At 40.7% G+C, this 16,359-nt stretch overlaps 1 protein-coding gene across 1 annotated transcript in view; it reads right to left on the bottom strand.

Moving 5' to 3' along the window:
* The window catches only part of LOC111141287 (bone morphogenetic protein receptor type 2), a 212,454-nt gene extending 197,064 nt beyond the window's left edge, over positions 1–15,390 (bottom strand). Inside the window, exons 1-2 of the mRNA XM_022493741.1 lie at positions 15,232–15,390; positions 14,968–15,045 (exon numbers count right to left, since the gene is read on the bottom strand). Of these exons, the coding sequence (XP_022349449.1) occupies positions 14,968–15,045; positions 15,232–15,250 (97 nt within the window). The 5' untranslated portion in view covers positions 15,251–15,390. The remainder of the gene's footprint in view (positions 1–14,967; positions 15,046–15,231) is intronic.
* Positions 15,391–16,359: the final 969 nt, after the last annotated feature.

The raw sequence follows: 16,359 nt of genomic DNA, 5'->3' as shown, positions 1-16,359 counted from the left end.
AGCCAAAAAAAGTTTATCTTATTATTTCCCACAGTCATCATCAGTCCTGTTCCCCAAATTCCTTTTCTAGATACTTAGAAAAATCACAGTTCCTAGAGGTTAGGAGAGACTAAATAGTGGGTTTTAAATGGAAGTGATGTGACAAAGTATGTAACTGCCATGAAAGATCTTTTTATACTTTATTTTACCTTTATTTCAACTTTCAAGATGGTGGCAATCCATTAACCCAGATTCCTGAACAATGAGAATACCCCTGCAAGTCTTCAATGGACATACAGTATGAGCAAGAAATAACCCCTGCAGTTTTAGAATAACCTAGCCTACCTATCCAAGAGATAGGCTTCCAAAAACCATGCCTCAACACACTAGTTCTTAACTGCAAATAACTAGAATTTAATCTATTTTCAGATAACGAATTTAACCTATTTTCATTAATCTATATCATTTCATTAATATAAAACCTATTAGCTGCTTAGTGTACAAATCTGAGTTTAGTATAAATCTAAGACTACTGTTTTGCTCTCGGCAGAGGGACTTAGCAGCAAGGATCAGTAAAACTGAATTTCTCATAAACCTAAGAAAATGGACAAAACGATGATTCCTACAGAAGAGCTGGATAACAGTTGGTGCTAAAAGCTAAACAAAATTTTTAGATTAACATTCTTAATAGCATTTCATCAAGCTAACACATGGTTTAGCCAAAAGAAAAATAAATATCCCAGAAAAGTTATCTTTCACATAAAAAAACTTGTTTCAATAAGTAACATGAAAATGTTCATCTCGTTATCATTTGACTGTTTTTAATCTTGCCTTTCATGTCACCACAATATGGCCCTTTGAGTTGTAACTAAATTCAAAGGTTACTCTTCACACTAGACTGGCCCTTAGGGATTCTAATCACTAACAACAGATATAAACCTTAAAAACTTATCCTCAACTAAATATGTCATCATCATTCTTGATCTAACTGGTGCTCCTTTCCAAAACTGAAGCTTTGAATCTTTAATGAAAATGTTTATTATCTGGGCACCCGGGTGGCTCAGTCAGTGAAGCGGCTGCCTTCAGCTCAGGTCATGATCCCAGGGTCCTGGGATCGAGCCCCCGAATTGGGCTCCTTGCTCAGCAGGGAGCCTGATTCTCCCTCTCCCTCTGCCTGCCACTCCCCCTGCTTGCGCTTTCTCTCTCTCGGTCAAATTAAAAAAAAAAAAAAAATCTTTATTATCCACCAATATTTGAATGTTACACACAAAACCAAAACCTGTTGTCATTTACTGCAAAATAAGAGACCACAACCAAGACACAGTTCAGTCTAGAAACTTACTCCTAAATGATTAAAATGCCAATAATTTTTTCAGATGCCTAAAATATTATTCCAAGTATTTTACATCTTCAGGCTACCACTGTATATATTACATGAATCCTCTGGAGTTATAGAGACCTGAGCCTGAATCCCAGTCTCCTACTTACTCAGTTTACTAATCTGTAAAATAAGGAAAAATAATAATACTGAGTCATTTGTTTAAAGGATAATGAGATCATAAAGTAAGTAGTAAGGCACTTAGTAGATATGTTAGAGGCTCAAGAAATGTTCATTTGTCTCTTCTTTTATTTCTCCAATATATATATCTACTCACTATATATAGCCACTGTCAAATTATACAGAATAAAGTATCTCAAATCTAACCTCTTATAAAACATTTGATTTCTAAACATTTACTTCTGTGTAAAGTTAAAAGCACAATAAAGTTGAGCAAGACAGATGAGCAGATGCAGTCATAAGTAGGGATCAGATTATATAGGATATTTCAAATGATTGTGACTTTTATTCTAAATGATATGCAAAGGCTTTGGAAAGTTTTAAGCAGAGAAATGTCATAATATGACTGAGGCTCAAAAAGGTGGCCCTGGATACTATACTGAAAAGTGACTATAGTAAAAGTGACCATGTTAGAGAAAAGAGAGGCTACTGAAAAATTACAAGCAAGAAAAGACTGTGACTTTTAAATTAACGTGGTACCCACAGAGGTGGTAAGAAGTCATCAAACTCTAGATATATTTTGAAGGTAGGGCCAATAGTTTTTGCTATCAGAGTGGATGTGAGAATGAAAAAAGAAAGAGAAGGACAAGGATATCTTCAATTTTTGGCCTGAACAACTTGAATGACAGACATTTGCTGAGTTGGGAAAGACTATGGGAGGAAAAGGCCTACAAAAGCAGCTCAGGGACACATTAACTGTGAGATAACTATCAAACATCTTAAGTGGAGATGCTGAATACACAGTTGGCTACCTGCAACAGGATTTCAAGAAAAGACGTTTGGGGTGGAAATAAATTTGAAACGTGTTAACCTCTACGTGCTACTTTTTTAAAGCCATAAAAATGGATGAGATCACCAAAGGAGTAGGTGTATACACAGAAAAGCAAAGGTCCAAGGACTGACCAATAGAACCTAACTGGAAATTCAGAAATAAGTCTAAATATCTGTGGCCAACTGATTTTTTTTTTTAAAGAGTGGCAATTCCATTCAATGAGTAAAGAATAATCTCCTCAACAAATGGTACTGGCACAAGTGGATTTCCACATGCAAAAGAATGAAGTTGGATCTCTATCTCACACCATATAAAAAAATTAACTCAAAATGGATCAATGACGGGTGTGCCTGGGTGGCTCAGTTGGTTAAGCGTCTGCCTTCGGCTCAGGTCATGATCCCAGAGTCCAGGGATCAAGTCCCACATCGGACTTCATGCTCAGTGGGGAGTCTGCTTCTCACTCTCCCTCTGCTTCTCTCCCCACCCCACTCATGCCGTCTCTCTCTACTAAATAAATAAAATCTTTAAAAAAAATTAATCAATGACATAAGAGCTAAAACCATGAAGCTCTTAGAAGAAAAATAGGAGTAAATCTTCATAGCCTTGGATTTGGCAATGGATTCTTAGATATGACACTAAGAGCATGTACAACAAAAACAACAACAAAATAAATGGGACTTCATCAAAATTTAAAACTTCTGTACATCAAAGAACATTATTAAGACAGTTAATAGGGTGCCTGGGTGGCTCAGTGGGTAAAGCCTCTGCCTTCGGCTCAGGTCATGATCCCAGGGTCCTGGGATGGAGCCCCACATTGGGCTCTCTGCTCAGCAGGGAGCCTGCTTCCTCCCCTCTCTCTCTCTGCCTGCCTCTCTGCCTACTTGTGATCTGTCAAATAAATAAATAAAATCTTAAAAAAAAAAAAAAAAGACAGTTAAGAAAAGAAAAAAGAAAGGAACCTAGAGAATAGGAGAAACCATGGTGCCCTAACAATACAACAGGGACTGGGTGTCTTTTAAACAATAAACATTTATTTCTTACTGCTCTGGAGTCCGGGAGGTCTAAAATCATGGTGCCAGCAGATTCCGTAACTGGTGAGAATCCATTTCCTAGATGGCCATCTTTTCGTTGTACCCTCACAAAGTGGTAAAAGGAAGGGATTTTTCTGGGGTCTCTTTCATAAGAGTACTAATCCCATTAATGAGAGCTTCACTTTCATTACCTAATCAACTCCCAAAGGCCTCACTTTCTAATACCATCACCTTGGAGATTATGATTTCAACATGAAATTTGAGGGGACCCAAACATTCAGTCCATAACATTTGGAAATCATTTGATAGAGAGTTAATATTCATAATATATAAAGAACTCCTATTATCCAACAACAAAAAGACAAACAACCCAATTAAAAAATAGACAACTGTTGTTTAAGGGTACAAACTTGCAACCACTAGATGAACAAATCCTGTATATAACGCACAGTAATTATATACAATACTATATTATAAATTTCAAAGTTGCTAAGAGACTAGATCTTAATTGTTCCCACCACACAAACAATAATGATAATTACATGATGTAACAGAGGTGTTAGCTAACACTATGGGGGTAATCATATTGCAATATAGAAATGTATCAATTCAGTATGCTGTATACCTTAAACTTATACAGTGTTACATATCAACTATATCTCTATAAAAGTAAATTCAAAAACGACTGGGCCTCCCAGGCGCCCCAAAATTAAAACAATTTCTTACACCATTCACAAAAATAAACTCCAAATGGATTAAAGTCATAAATGTGAGACCTGAAACCATAAAAATTCTTAAACAGAACACAGGAGTAACTTCTCTGACATCATTCATAGAACCATTTTTCTAGATACGTCTCCTGAGGCAAGGAAAACAAAAGCAAAAATAAACTACTGGGACTTCAACAAAATAAAAAGTTTCTGAACAGCAAAGGAAACAACAAAACTAAAAGCCTATTGAATGGGAGAAGATATTTACAAATGATATACCCAATAAAAGGTTAGTATCCAAAATATATAAGAGCTTATACAGGGACACCTAGATGGCTCTTTCAAATAAAATAAAATCTTTTTTTTAAAAAAAGGAAGAAGTTATACAACTAAACACCAAAAAACTCCAAATAATCCAACTAAAAATGGGCAGAAGACATTAACATTCTCCAAAGAAGACATACAGATGACCAACAGACACATGAAAAGATGCTCAATATCACTCATCATCAGGAAAATGCAAGTTAAACCACAATAAGATACCAACACACGCCTGTCAGAATGGCTAAAATCAAAAACACAAGAAACCAGAGTTGCCAAGGATGTGGAGAAAAAGGAACCCTCTTGCGCTACTGGCGGGAATGTAAACTGGTACAGGCAGTGTGGAAAAACAGTATGGAGGTTCCTCAAAAAATTAAAAACAGGGGCACCTGGGATGCCTGGGTGGCTCAGTCCATTAAGCAGCTGCCTTCAGCTCAGGTCAAGATTCCAGGGTCCTGGGATAGAGTCCTGCATCAGGCTCCTTGCTCAGCGGGGAACCTGCTTCTCCCTCTGCCTCTGCCTGCCACTCTGCCTGCTTATGCTCTATGACAAATAAATAAATAAAATATTTCTAAAAAATAGGGGTGCCTGGGTGGCGCAGTTGGTTGAGCCTCAGACTCTTGGTTTAGGCTCAGGTTGTGATCTCAAGATCATAAGATGGAGCCCCACATTGGGCTCCCCACTCACTCAGTGCAGAGTCTGCTAAAGTTTTTCTCCCTTTTCTTCTGCTCCCCCCGACCCCCAATCCCCATCCCACCACACACTTCCTCAGGTATGTGCCTTCTCTCTAAAATAAATAAATAAATATTTTTAAGAAACTAAAAATGGGATTACCATATGATCTAGTAATCCCACTACCAGATATTTACCCAAAGAATACAAACACCCTAATTCAAAAAAATACACATACCCTTATGTTTATTGCAGCATTATTTACAACAGCGAAGATATGGACACAGCCCAAATGTCCATCCATAGATGAATGGCTATAAAAGATGCGGTATGTAGATGTGTGTTTGTGTGAGTGAGTGTGTGTGTGTGTGTGTGTGTCTTTCTGTCTATGAATGAAATCTTGCCATCTGCAACAACAGGGATGGATTAAGAGAGTATAATACTAAATGAAGTAAGTCAGAGAAACACAATACCATAGATTTCACTCATATGTGGAATTTAAGAAACAAAACAAACAAAAAAAGAAAAATAAGAAAAAAGAGATAAACCAAAAAACAGACTCTTAACTACAAAGAATAAACAAATGATTATCAGAGCGGGGGTGGGTGGGAGATGGGTGAAATAGGTGAAGGAGATTAATAGTACACTTACCTTGATGAGCACTGAGTAATATATAGAATAATATATAGAACTGTCAAATCACTATACTGTATATACCTGAAACTAGCATAACACTGTATTATATTAACATACTAGAATTAAAATAAAAAGTCAATTAAAAGACAAGATTGTAGGGCGCCTGGGTGGCTCAGTGGGTTAAAGCCTCTGCCTTCAGCTCAGGTCATGATCCCAGGGTCCTGGGATCGAGCCCTGCATCGGGCTCTCTCCTTGGCGGGGAACCTGCTTCCCTTCCTCTCTCTCTCTCTCTCTCTGCCTGCCTCTCTGCCTACTTGTGATCTCTGTCAAATAAATAAATAAAATCTTAAAAAAAAAAAAAAGACAAGATTGTCTTTTGTCTTAACTAAAAACTATTTAAAGTCTACTCAAGGTCCTTTCCAACTCTAAAATTCTAGGATTCCAACTATTTTATAAGCACACTTTCTATTTAGTTATAGATTATTTTTATATTTTCATTACAGAATATCCATACAGTGCCTTTCTCTAGAACACTTTTGTCGTCCTAACTCAACATAATCAACACACAAAATGTATTTGCAAAAAATTAAATTACATTTCTTTCAAAGTAGTGCTTTAACCATTTCAGAATGCCCCACAGTTTTCCCTAAACTAAGCTAAATTCAAAGTGTTACATATATACTCAATAATAACCAAATATATTATTCAAAGTGTTATACACTTACTAATAACTAAGAATACACTGGCTTTTCTCATACCATAAGCAAAAGTGCTAGAAATGCTGTAAGTATCATGTAGGCCAACCGCTTCACTTTATAATGAGGATATTGGAACAAAATGAAGTGATATTCCCAAAGTAAACAGCTGATGGTACCACTAGGAAGGAACTCAAATCTTTCTAGCTTCACCTGTTTGAGTTAGAAATCATCAATCATTTCCAGACTAATTAAAATTTGGGAGAGGAGTAACAATACAAGAAAATCAACAAGGGAGAGGAGTAAAAATCTAAGGGAGATTTTTAAAATAGAAGAAAATAGAACATTTATGGAGAAGTGAGGATGGAGAAGATGTATAACCAGAGAAATGCAATGACACTAAAGTCAGACAGGAAGAGTTTCAAGGAAAGGGTGACCAAAATTCTCCAATTAAGTAGAAAAGTCAAAAAGAACAAGACTGAAAAATCACTGGAGGGGTGACTGGGTGACTCAGTCAGTTTAGTGTCTGCCTTTGGCTCAGGTTGTGATCTCAGGGTCCTGGAATCGAGCTCCGTGTTGGGCCCTGTCCAGCGGGAAGTCTGCTTCTCCTTCTCCCTCTGCTCCTCCCCTCTGTTCATGCTTTCTCTCTCTCTCAAATAAATAAATATATTTTTTTAAGTCACTGGACAAAGCAATTAGGAAGTCACTGATGATCTAATATACATCATGAGACAAGTAAGGAGTGAGGATACAGAAGTCCAGAAGTGTTCTCTGCTCTTTCAAAAAAAGCTGGCAGAAAGACAGAAATAAAAGGAGGGTGGAGATCTGCTAGAAGACACACAGGAACAAAGTCTCTTTTCCTGTGTTGCAGAATACCTTCACGAATTTCTGATCCTAAGAAACAGGCAGAAAAGAAATAATACAATGCTAATAAAACTTGCAAAATACCTACCCTTCCTTCAAATAGCATGAACTCTAACTCCCTCTCAGAAAGTAATATAGGCTACGGCATGAGATGTTTGGGGGAGGAGAGATGCCCCTTGTTTTTCATTGTATCCACAAACATTTTAAAAAGAACCTCTCACAAAGGAAACACTAATAAATATTTTTGACTGGGCATTTTAGTTCACCTTCCATATATCATCTATTCTATTAATGCCCCCTACCCTTGTCGCAGCTCCCACGAGTGCATACTGGAAAAGAAACTGGGTCTGGTCCAACACTTACCGTATAAAGTGCAGTTAACAGTAAGAAATAAATATTGTGTGCTAACAGTTCTGATAAAGCAATGTATTCTAAAATGTTCACGTCAGGGGCACCTGGCTGGCTCAGTCGGTAGAGCATGTGACTCTCCAGGTGGTATAGAGAACACTTTAAATGGGTGAATAGAGTACTTAAAAATATAATCTTTAAAAAAAAATTTTTTTTTAAGATTTTATTTATTTATTTGATAGAGAGACACAGTGAGATAAGGAACACAAGTGGGGGAGTGGGAGAGAAGCACGCTTCCCACTGAGCAGGGAGGCTGATGCGGGGCTCGATCTCAGAACCCTGGGATCACGACCTGAGCCAAAGGTAGATGCTTAATGACTGAGCCAGCCAGGCGCCCCTAAAAAATTCTTTTAAATAAAAAAAATGTTCATGTCATTTACCCACAGGCTTATTTCTAACCTTATTTCACACAGACTATACATAAATTATATATGTATTCTTGTAATCTAGCAGTCTTAGTTGTCATACCCTCTCACAGATTAAAAAGTGTTTAAAAAAACAAAAACAAAATCAAGTCTATTGCATCCAAAATTCTACTAAACTCATCTTCAGGGGTGCCTGGATGGCTCAGTCATTGGGCATTTGCCTTCAGCTCAGCTCATGGTCCTGGGTTCCTGGGATCAAGCCCCGCATGGGGCTCCCTGCTCAGCAGGGGTCCTGTTTCTCTCCCTCCTATTCCCCCTGCTTGTGTTCCCTCTCTCGCCGTTCCCGTCAAATGAATAGATAGAATCTTTCCAAAAAAATAAAAATAAAGTCATCTTCATTGCTTCTAAAAATGATTCAAAGACTAGACGATTTAACTAAAAGGAGGAGATAGTTTGGTAATATGGGAGTCTCTTCCACATGTTTAAGTACTATGCAAGATAGCCAAAATTCACGATTTCATATTTAATTTTTTTTAGCAGATTATCAATCAAATCAGAATATAATTCTCCTTTGGTAGATAGAAATCTAATATATGCAATTTATCCACCTGGAATGGTCCATGGGATATTAATTTGTAACTAAAACCAAATCAATGTTACCTAGTCTAATTTAGTTTAGCACTATTTCTTTTATAAATATTTCATCAAAAATTCTCAGGACACCTAGGTGGCTCAGTCAGTTAAGCATCTGCCTTCGGCTCAGGTCATGATCCCAGAGTCCTGGGATGGATCCCCACATCAGGCTCCCTGCTCAGCAGGGAGTCTGCTTGAGATTCTATCCCTCTCCCTCCGCTCCATTCCTGCTCATGCACATGCTGTCTCTAAGATAAATAAAAATAAATCTTAAAATAAAATGTAAATTCCCAAACTCACTGGCCAGATATTCAGATTAAGTAGGTTGTTCCCAAGAATCTGCATTTCAAACATAATCTAGTCCAATCCCATAATACTCTAACTGAGAAAACTATGTTGAGTCATCTGTTTCAGAGAGTTCAGGTCTCATTAATTCAAGACAGGAGTCTCCTTACTACACCATTTAAACCACTTTATAGTTGAAGGAATGGGAACAAAGAATAAATTACTAATAGATCATTTGGGTAAGTAAGCAATCTTAGAATACTTCCTGGCTACAATTCCTTTCTATTATTCATTAATTTAGTATTTCTTAAACATCTTCTATCTGCATGCAATATGATAGATTACAAAACAGTTTAAGATATGAACTCTGGGGCACCTGGGTGACTCAGTCAATTAAGCATCTGCCTTTGACTCAGGTCATGATCCCGGGGTCCTGGGATCAAGTCCAGCGGCTGGGCTCCCTGCCCAGCGGGGAGTCTGCTTCTCCCTCAGCACCTCCCCCTGCTTGTGTTCTCTTGAGCACATGCTCTCTCTCATGAATAAAAAAAATCTTAAAAAAGAAAAAAAAAGATATGAACTCTGTCCTCAAGAAACAATTATCAGTTAGGAGGACAAAGCAAATACACATAACTGATATTCAAAAGCAAGGCAATAAGTGCCAAAATAGTTGGTATGGCCATTTATAAAATTAACTAATTTACACTGACTTCATCCTGTATCTTTTATGGTTAGAATTTTATGGTTAGAATTTACCCATCGGGGGTGCCTGAGTGGCTCAGTGGGTTAAAGGCTCTGCCTTCGGCTCAGGTCATGATCCCAGGGTCCTGGGATGGAGCCCCGCATCGGGCTCTCTGCTCAGCAGGGAGCCTGCTTCCCCCCTCTCTCTCTGCCTACTTTGTGATCTCTCTCTCTGTGTGTCAAATAAATAAATAAAATCTTAAAAAAAAAAAAAAAAGAATTTACCCATCAGAAATCAGTATTCAATTTCTTCTCTTTCTACGTTAAGAAAGTCGGTCTTTAATGAAGGAAAGCTATTGTCCTTGTATGAAATAAATCTCTGTCCCCACATTTCATATACACCAACACCATACCACCACTTCAGCCCACATGCCAGGATAGGCTTTTGTAGAGATCAAAGTTGGTATAATTTTTTATGCAAAAACCTAATTAAGAGTTTGGCCCTGTTCGGGGCGCCTGGGTGGCTCAGTGGGTTAAAGCCTCTGCCTTCAGCTCAGGTCATGATCCCAGGGTCCTGGGATCGAGCCCCACATCAGTCTCTCTGCTCAGCAGGGAGCCTGCTTCCCTTTCTCTCTCTCTGCCTGCCTGCCTCTCTGCCTGCTTGTGATCTCCATCAAGTAAATAAATAAAATCTTAAAAAAAAAAAAAAAGAGTTTGGCCCTGTTCAAATGGTAAGAGAAACTCCTCATCAGGATCATCTTCCTGATCATATGTGGTAGACTGAAGATCCCAATTCTTCATTTCCCAGCAACAGGATCACATGTCCATACGTTACCATGGCCTCATTACAGCCAGAATGTACTTCACTACTTGTTGCCTTTGGTCTTGGTAAAATGGGATGTCAGAGGAACAAGAATCTGAAAATGCCTGGTAGGATTGAGCTTGTCTCCTGGTACTTCTGCCATTGCTATAAGACAAGCTTCCCCCAGAGAGGTGTTACCCGTCCCTCCAGCTTGGGCCCAAGAATGAGACAAATGAAGCAGAATAAACACTTGTTGTATGTCACTATGATTTTGTGGTTACCAGCTATTATGTAGCAAAAGTTGACTGAATCACAATATTTTAAAAAATCCAAACAATTAAGACTGACTATATAAATCAGGGTCCTCAAACTTGCCTAAGGGAGAATCTTTCAGGATCTCGCTGGGACCTATATATTTTTTTAAATTTAAAACACTATAGGTCCCAGTGAGATCCTTTCAGTACATCTAGATTATAGTGACAGAGATAGGAATTTTATTAAAAACCGCAGGTGATGGGGCACCTGGGTGGTGCAGTCTATTGAGTGTCTGACTCCTGGTTTGGGCTCAGGCTGTGATCACATGATCATGAGACCCAGCCCTGCATCTGGCTCTGCATTCAGCACAAAGTCTGCTTAAGACTCCTCCTCTCCTCTGGGGTGCCTGGGTGGCTCAGTGGGTTAAAGCCTCTGCTTTCGGCTCAGGTCATGATCCCAGAGTCCCGGGATCGAGCCCCACATCGGGCTCTCTGCTCAGCAGGGAGCTTGCTTCCCCCTCTCTCTCTCTGCCTGCCTCTCTGCCTACTTGTGCTCTCTGTCTGTCAAATAAATAAATGATATATTTAAAAAAAAAAAAAAAAAAGACTCCTCTCCCTCTCCATCTGTTCCCCCTGCTCATGCTCTCTCTCAAATAAATAAAATCTTTTTTAAAAGGTGGGGGGGTTGGGCGCCTGGGTGGCTCAGTGGTTAAAGCCTCTGCCTTCGGCTCAGGTCATGGTCCCGGGGTCCTGGGATCGAGCCTCACGTCCGGCTCTCTGCTCAGCAGGGAGCCTGCCTCCTCCTCTCTCTCTCTCTCTGCCTCTCTGCCTGCTTGTGATCTGTCTGTCAAATAAATAAAAATCTTAAAAAAAAAAAAAAAGGGGGGGGGGTCATCATGAGGGCGGAAGAGGTGGCTCAGTCAATTAAGCATCTGCCTTTGCCTTAGGTCATAATCCCAGTCTCCTGGCATGGAGCCCTCCATCGGACTCCCCCTGCTTGTGCGTGCATTCTCTCTCTCACTCTTGCTCTCGCTCCCTGTTAAATAAATAAATAAAAATCTTGGGGGGGGAAAAAAACACAAGTGGCCCTGTTGCAGTGCCCACATATTAAGAAATAAAAAATAAAGATTACTAATTTCCAGTTCCCTAACAATATTTATTGACTTCAGTGCTTAAGAACCCTAACTAAATAGATGAATCTTCTTTTAGACAATGTGTGTATTCCTAAAGAGATGAAAAACTGAAATCTAATCAAGGGAGGCACACAGGCTGGCTCAGTCAGTAGAGCATGCAACTCCTGACCTCCAGGTTGTGAGTTCAAGCCCGAGAATTTACTTTAAAAAAGAAGAAGAAGAAAGAAATCAAGTGAATTATTTCAAATTCAGGAAGATTCAACTGACAATGATGTCAGTCCAGCCATTAGACACATCCAAGCCAGCCATGGAGAAGAAGAATTATGATGTGATGCAGAATCCTGAGTTCCTTCAGATGTTCTGGAGAACCTTCCAGGAGTGAATCCCAAGAAAAAGGCCATTTGAAATGTCATGGGCTCCCTGGCCTCCCGGGCAACCCAAGGATGGCAAGAAGGACAAGAATGAGGAGGACAAGAAGACTGGAGGAAAGGGGAGCTGAGCCTGCTCAAGGGTCTGCACAGAGTAGGGTGGGTTATAGGGTTACATATGTTATCTGTAGCCATTACAACCTAAATAAAGAGGGACAACTTTTTTTCCAAAAAAGAAATTTTAACAGAAACTGATTCTATAGTAAATATTGCATTGTATTATACCTTTTATTAAAATTAAGAATTCATTTACAAACCAAATAAGCACATATTTTTCTATAAATTCTAATTTTTTGCATATAGAATAGTCTTAGAATTAAGGAATCCAAGAACCAGATACAGTAAGCGGGAAAGAGGGATTCAAATGAAATAAAGGATTTATCCATGCCCCCAAAGAGGGATGTGATATCAGCCAGTCTTCCTGTATTTTTTTTTTCCTATCAGCAACACTATTTGCACCTGTCTGGTTACATCACTACATCTATGTATCCCAAGTCCACACAGGCTCTCTCTAGTCAGTCACCTTGCACCTAACAAAACTATACTAGCCGCTGCAGTATCAGGAAAAGTATAACACATTTAGAACCATGACATCTGCATAACCAGTGCTGAACGACGATCCTGTCAAGCATCCTTACTTCTTTTCAGAGGCTAATCTAGTGAAGGCACTACTCTATCTTACGTTCCCAATTAGAGTAAGCTGTTGTTATCATTAATGTGATAGGTAAGGGTACAGGCTATAATCCTGGCTCCAAAATTTACTCTGTGGTGAGTTATTTAAATTCTCTATACTTCACTTGTCCTCTCTGTAAAAGGAACATAATTAAATCTGGAGTGTAGAACTGTCATGAGGATCAAATGAGAAAATACATGTAAAGCTATTAGAATAGTTGCTTCTCCCTCTCTGCTCAGTGAGGAGCCGCTCCCCCTGCTTGTGCATGCATTCTCTCTCTCACTCTTGCTCTTGCTCTCTGTTAAATAAATAAATAAAAATAAACACTAGCTATTACTATTACTGTTATTACTGTGAAATCCAGCTTCACAAATTTTGGCATCCAGTACTATGTAATACTAGAGAAAAAAAAAAAAGACTAATACCACTTTAAATAGTAATTCTTTCAATCCTTCCATTTTAAGGGACATTATTCTATTTTATTTACCAAATACAAATTAAATGTATTTTTAAGTCAATGTTCTTTCCCTTACTGTTATCAGTTCTGATCACAAAATGATAAGCCTGTAACTATAAATGAGAATCTACATTCTAAAAAGGTTAAGAATAACAAAGAACATGCAAAGTCTATGTTCTGAGATTTCTGATCACAGAATGACTGCTTAAACCTAAAGCCTTTTACTCTCTTCATATTTTACAGGAATCACAAGACTTACAGCTAGAGAATTTCAATGGCTAACACAAAATAAAGAAACCTAGAAAAAAATTGTTCATTTTCATCCCAAAAGGAATTGTGATGTTTAAGAATATTAAAATGTCAGTTTCAAAATACATTCAATTCAGAAGTTCGAATTTTTTTAATATAACTACATAAATTTATCATAAACATAACAGACAATCAACCAATATCAAAGGCACTAAAGGAAACTTTAAATTCTTTCAGAATTTTCCCAATGCATACTTTCAAAATGGAAATAAGCAAGCAACCTCTGTGTCCAGCAGAGCAATAAGAAATTTATTGAATGTGAAAAATACACACTTGTAAAAATTTAAAAGCTGTTATATTGTCCCTTATTCATGTCTAAATGCATAATCAATTTGGCCATCCTACACAAACTTAAGAATTATATGTACAGTTCATTCCCAAAAATTTCTAAAAGCATTATCACCAAAAGACTGCTTGAAAACTAATTGTAAACAGAAATGAGGCTTTCTCTGAGGTGTTTGGGAACTAAAAGAAAATATCCTAAGGAAAGGATGACTACCATTTCCCTTTAAGCTTAGTAAAATGTCAAAGAACTTTCAGGACTCAAATACGTTAGACGTCTGATGTGAGGTCAAAGTTGTCCCAATGACAAGAAAGCCAACAGATACCAGATGACTAAAATATAAAGTTATCGAAAATACTTTTAAGCCCAGTAGTAATCCCAAAAGCATATAAAATACGAGTGTATTTACGTTAAAAAGATGGAAATAAAATTACCAAAATGCTTTGGAACAAAATAAGACTAACGAAAATAATTAACAGTATTATACAATGTAGTAAGAATGTCAAAGTTCTGGCTTCCTCGACATTCATCCAATTCATTCGGTAGCATTTCGGAATAATGAAAGTAACATGGATTCCCAAAGAATGATCTAAATCTAAAAATAAGGCGAAAGTGTGTGTTCTATAGCTGATGTTCTTTTAACTGTAAGCCAAATCCGCTTCTTTATGTTAAAAAAAAAAATCTACAGCTCTGTTTCCAAAGATCTCATAATAGACACTGTTCATTGGCGATTAAAATATTATTTTTAATCCTTGCATTACCTCACAGCTAAAAATGTCAAGATACCACACCCAATATGTCTTTCCCCCCACCCGTGGGGGATGGGGAGGGGGCTACGGGAGCAGGGATTCGAAACTACACAAAAACAGGCAGGGTTATTTCCCTAGAAGGAACGGGAAGGGCGCGCAGGTACCGGACGCGGCTCCCTCCACAGCGATCGCGGGACGCGTCGCGAAGGGCGAGCGCAGGCCTCGGCCTCTGCGGGCTCCCTCGCCCGCCACCCGCAGGGAAAGCTACTCACCGGCCGCAGTGCTGACCAGCAGGACCGTCCACAGGAGCGAAGGTGCCCGCCGGGGCCGCTGCAGCGAAGAAGTCATCCCTGGGCCAGCCGAGAAGCAGAAGGGCAGAGAAAAAAAGAAAAAAAAAAAAAAATATATATATATATATGGAAAGTAAACACGGGCGGAGAGGTACGGCCGGGAGGCTGGTCCTCGCTCGCGTCTGACTCGTCCGGCCCGTAGGTATTACAATGCAGTTTGAAAGGACAAATGGCAGATGAGAGGACCGAGCTGCAGAGCTTTCATTCCGCTGCAGAAATTCCCTTCATTTCTCTCCCTCGCGGCTGGGGAGGTTCATTCGCCGAGGACGGGGTGCCGCGGCCACCCAAACTGAAGGCATGTCCGTGTGGAGAAGCAGAGAGACGGGAAGAAAGCCCCGCAGTTATTTCCCTCGTAGTTTCACGATGTCGAAAAAATATCCAGGTCTGCGAGAAAACATAGCCGGGGTGCAGGGGGGGTGGCAGGCGGGGGCTTCGATGGCGGGGCTGAGGATCAGACCAAGTTCCCGACTGCCGCGAAGGGCGAAGCCGGGCGGGCGGCGGCGGCGCCCGGCGGCACGAGTCGCATCGCCCGTGGCTCCGGGAGGGCAGGATTCCTTCTTAAGTTTCGCTTCGGTGCTTCCTTCACTCGGATTGCGAGAACAACAAACCCCGTTCCTCGACTGGAGCGAAAAAGGTGCCTGCCTCCATGGACAAACCCACACCGCCTTCGAGCCTTCGCCCAACAATCCTGCGAGGTTCTGCCAGGGCCCGGCCGGTGCGCTGAGGGGCGGTAGGAAGCGGGGGAGGGGAAGGGTCAGCAGGCAGGGCCCCGAGCTCCCCGAGACGGCGGGCGGAGGGGAGGTGCGGGGAGCTGCCCTTTCCAGCCCTCCCGGATTCGCTCCTCTCTCTTTCTCTCTTTTTTATTGCGGCCTCTCCATCTTGCCTGAGGTAAATTCCACGAAGAAAAGCCTCGTCTTCTCCCGTCAATGGCTCCTGTGAGCGAATCACAACCCCCGCCCCGAGGAAGCCGCTGCCGCCGCCGCCGCCGCCGCCTTCTCCCGCAGCTCAGGGCTCCGGGCGGAGCTCGGGCGTCGCGGGCCGAGGGCGGGGGGCGGCGGGAGGGCGGAGGTAGGTGGCTGGCTGAGGAGGGGGGGTGGGCGACGAGGCGGCGAGACACCCCGCACCCCTCCGGGAAGCACTTCCAGTGACTCCGCGCAGACCAGACACAAAGGGGGGAGTCGCCGCAGCTGCCAGTCTGCGGCGCTCCCGGTCACCGGAGTCGCCCCGCCTCCGCCGCCGCCTCCGCCTCCTCCTCAGTCTCCGGCTCTTCCCGGCCCTGTCTGTCTCGGGCCTGTGGTGCAGCGCGGGCGGCGG

Source organism: Enhydra lutris, unplaced genomic scaffold, assembly GCF_002288905.1.
Source record: "Enhydra lutris kenyoni isolate GAN:26980312 unplaced genomic scaffold, ASM228890v2 scaffoldscaffold1, whole genome shotgun sequence".
Lineage (NCBI taxonomy): Eukaryota > Metazoa > Chordata > Mammalia > Carnivora > Mustelidae > Enhydra > Enhydra lutris.
The sequence above is the reverse complement of the archived record's forward strand: the minus strand, read 5'-3'. Positions and strand labels throughout refer to the sequence as shown.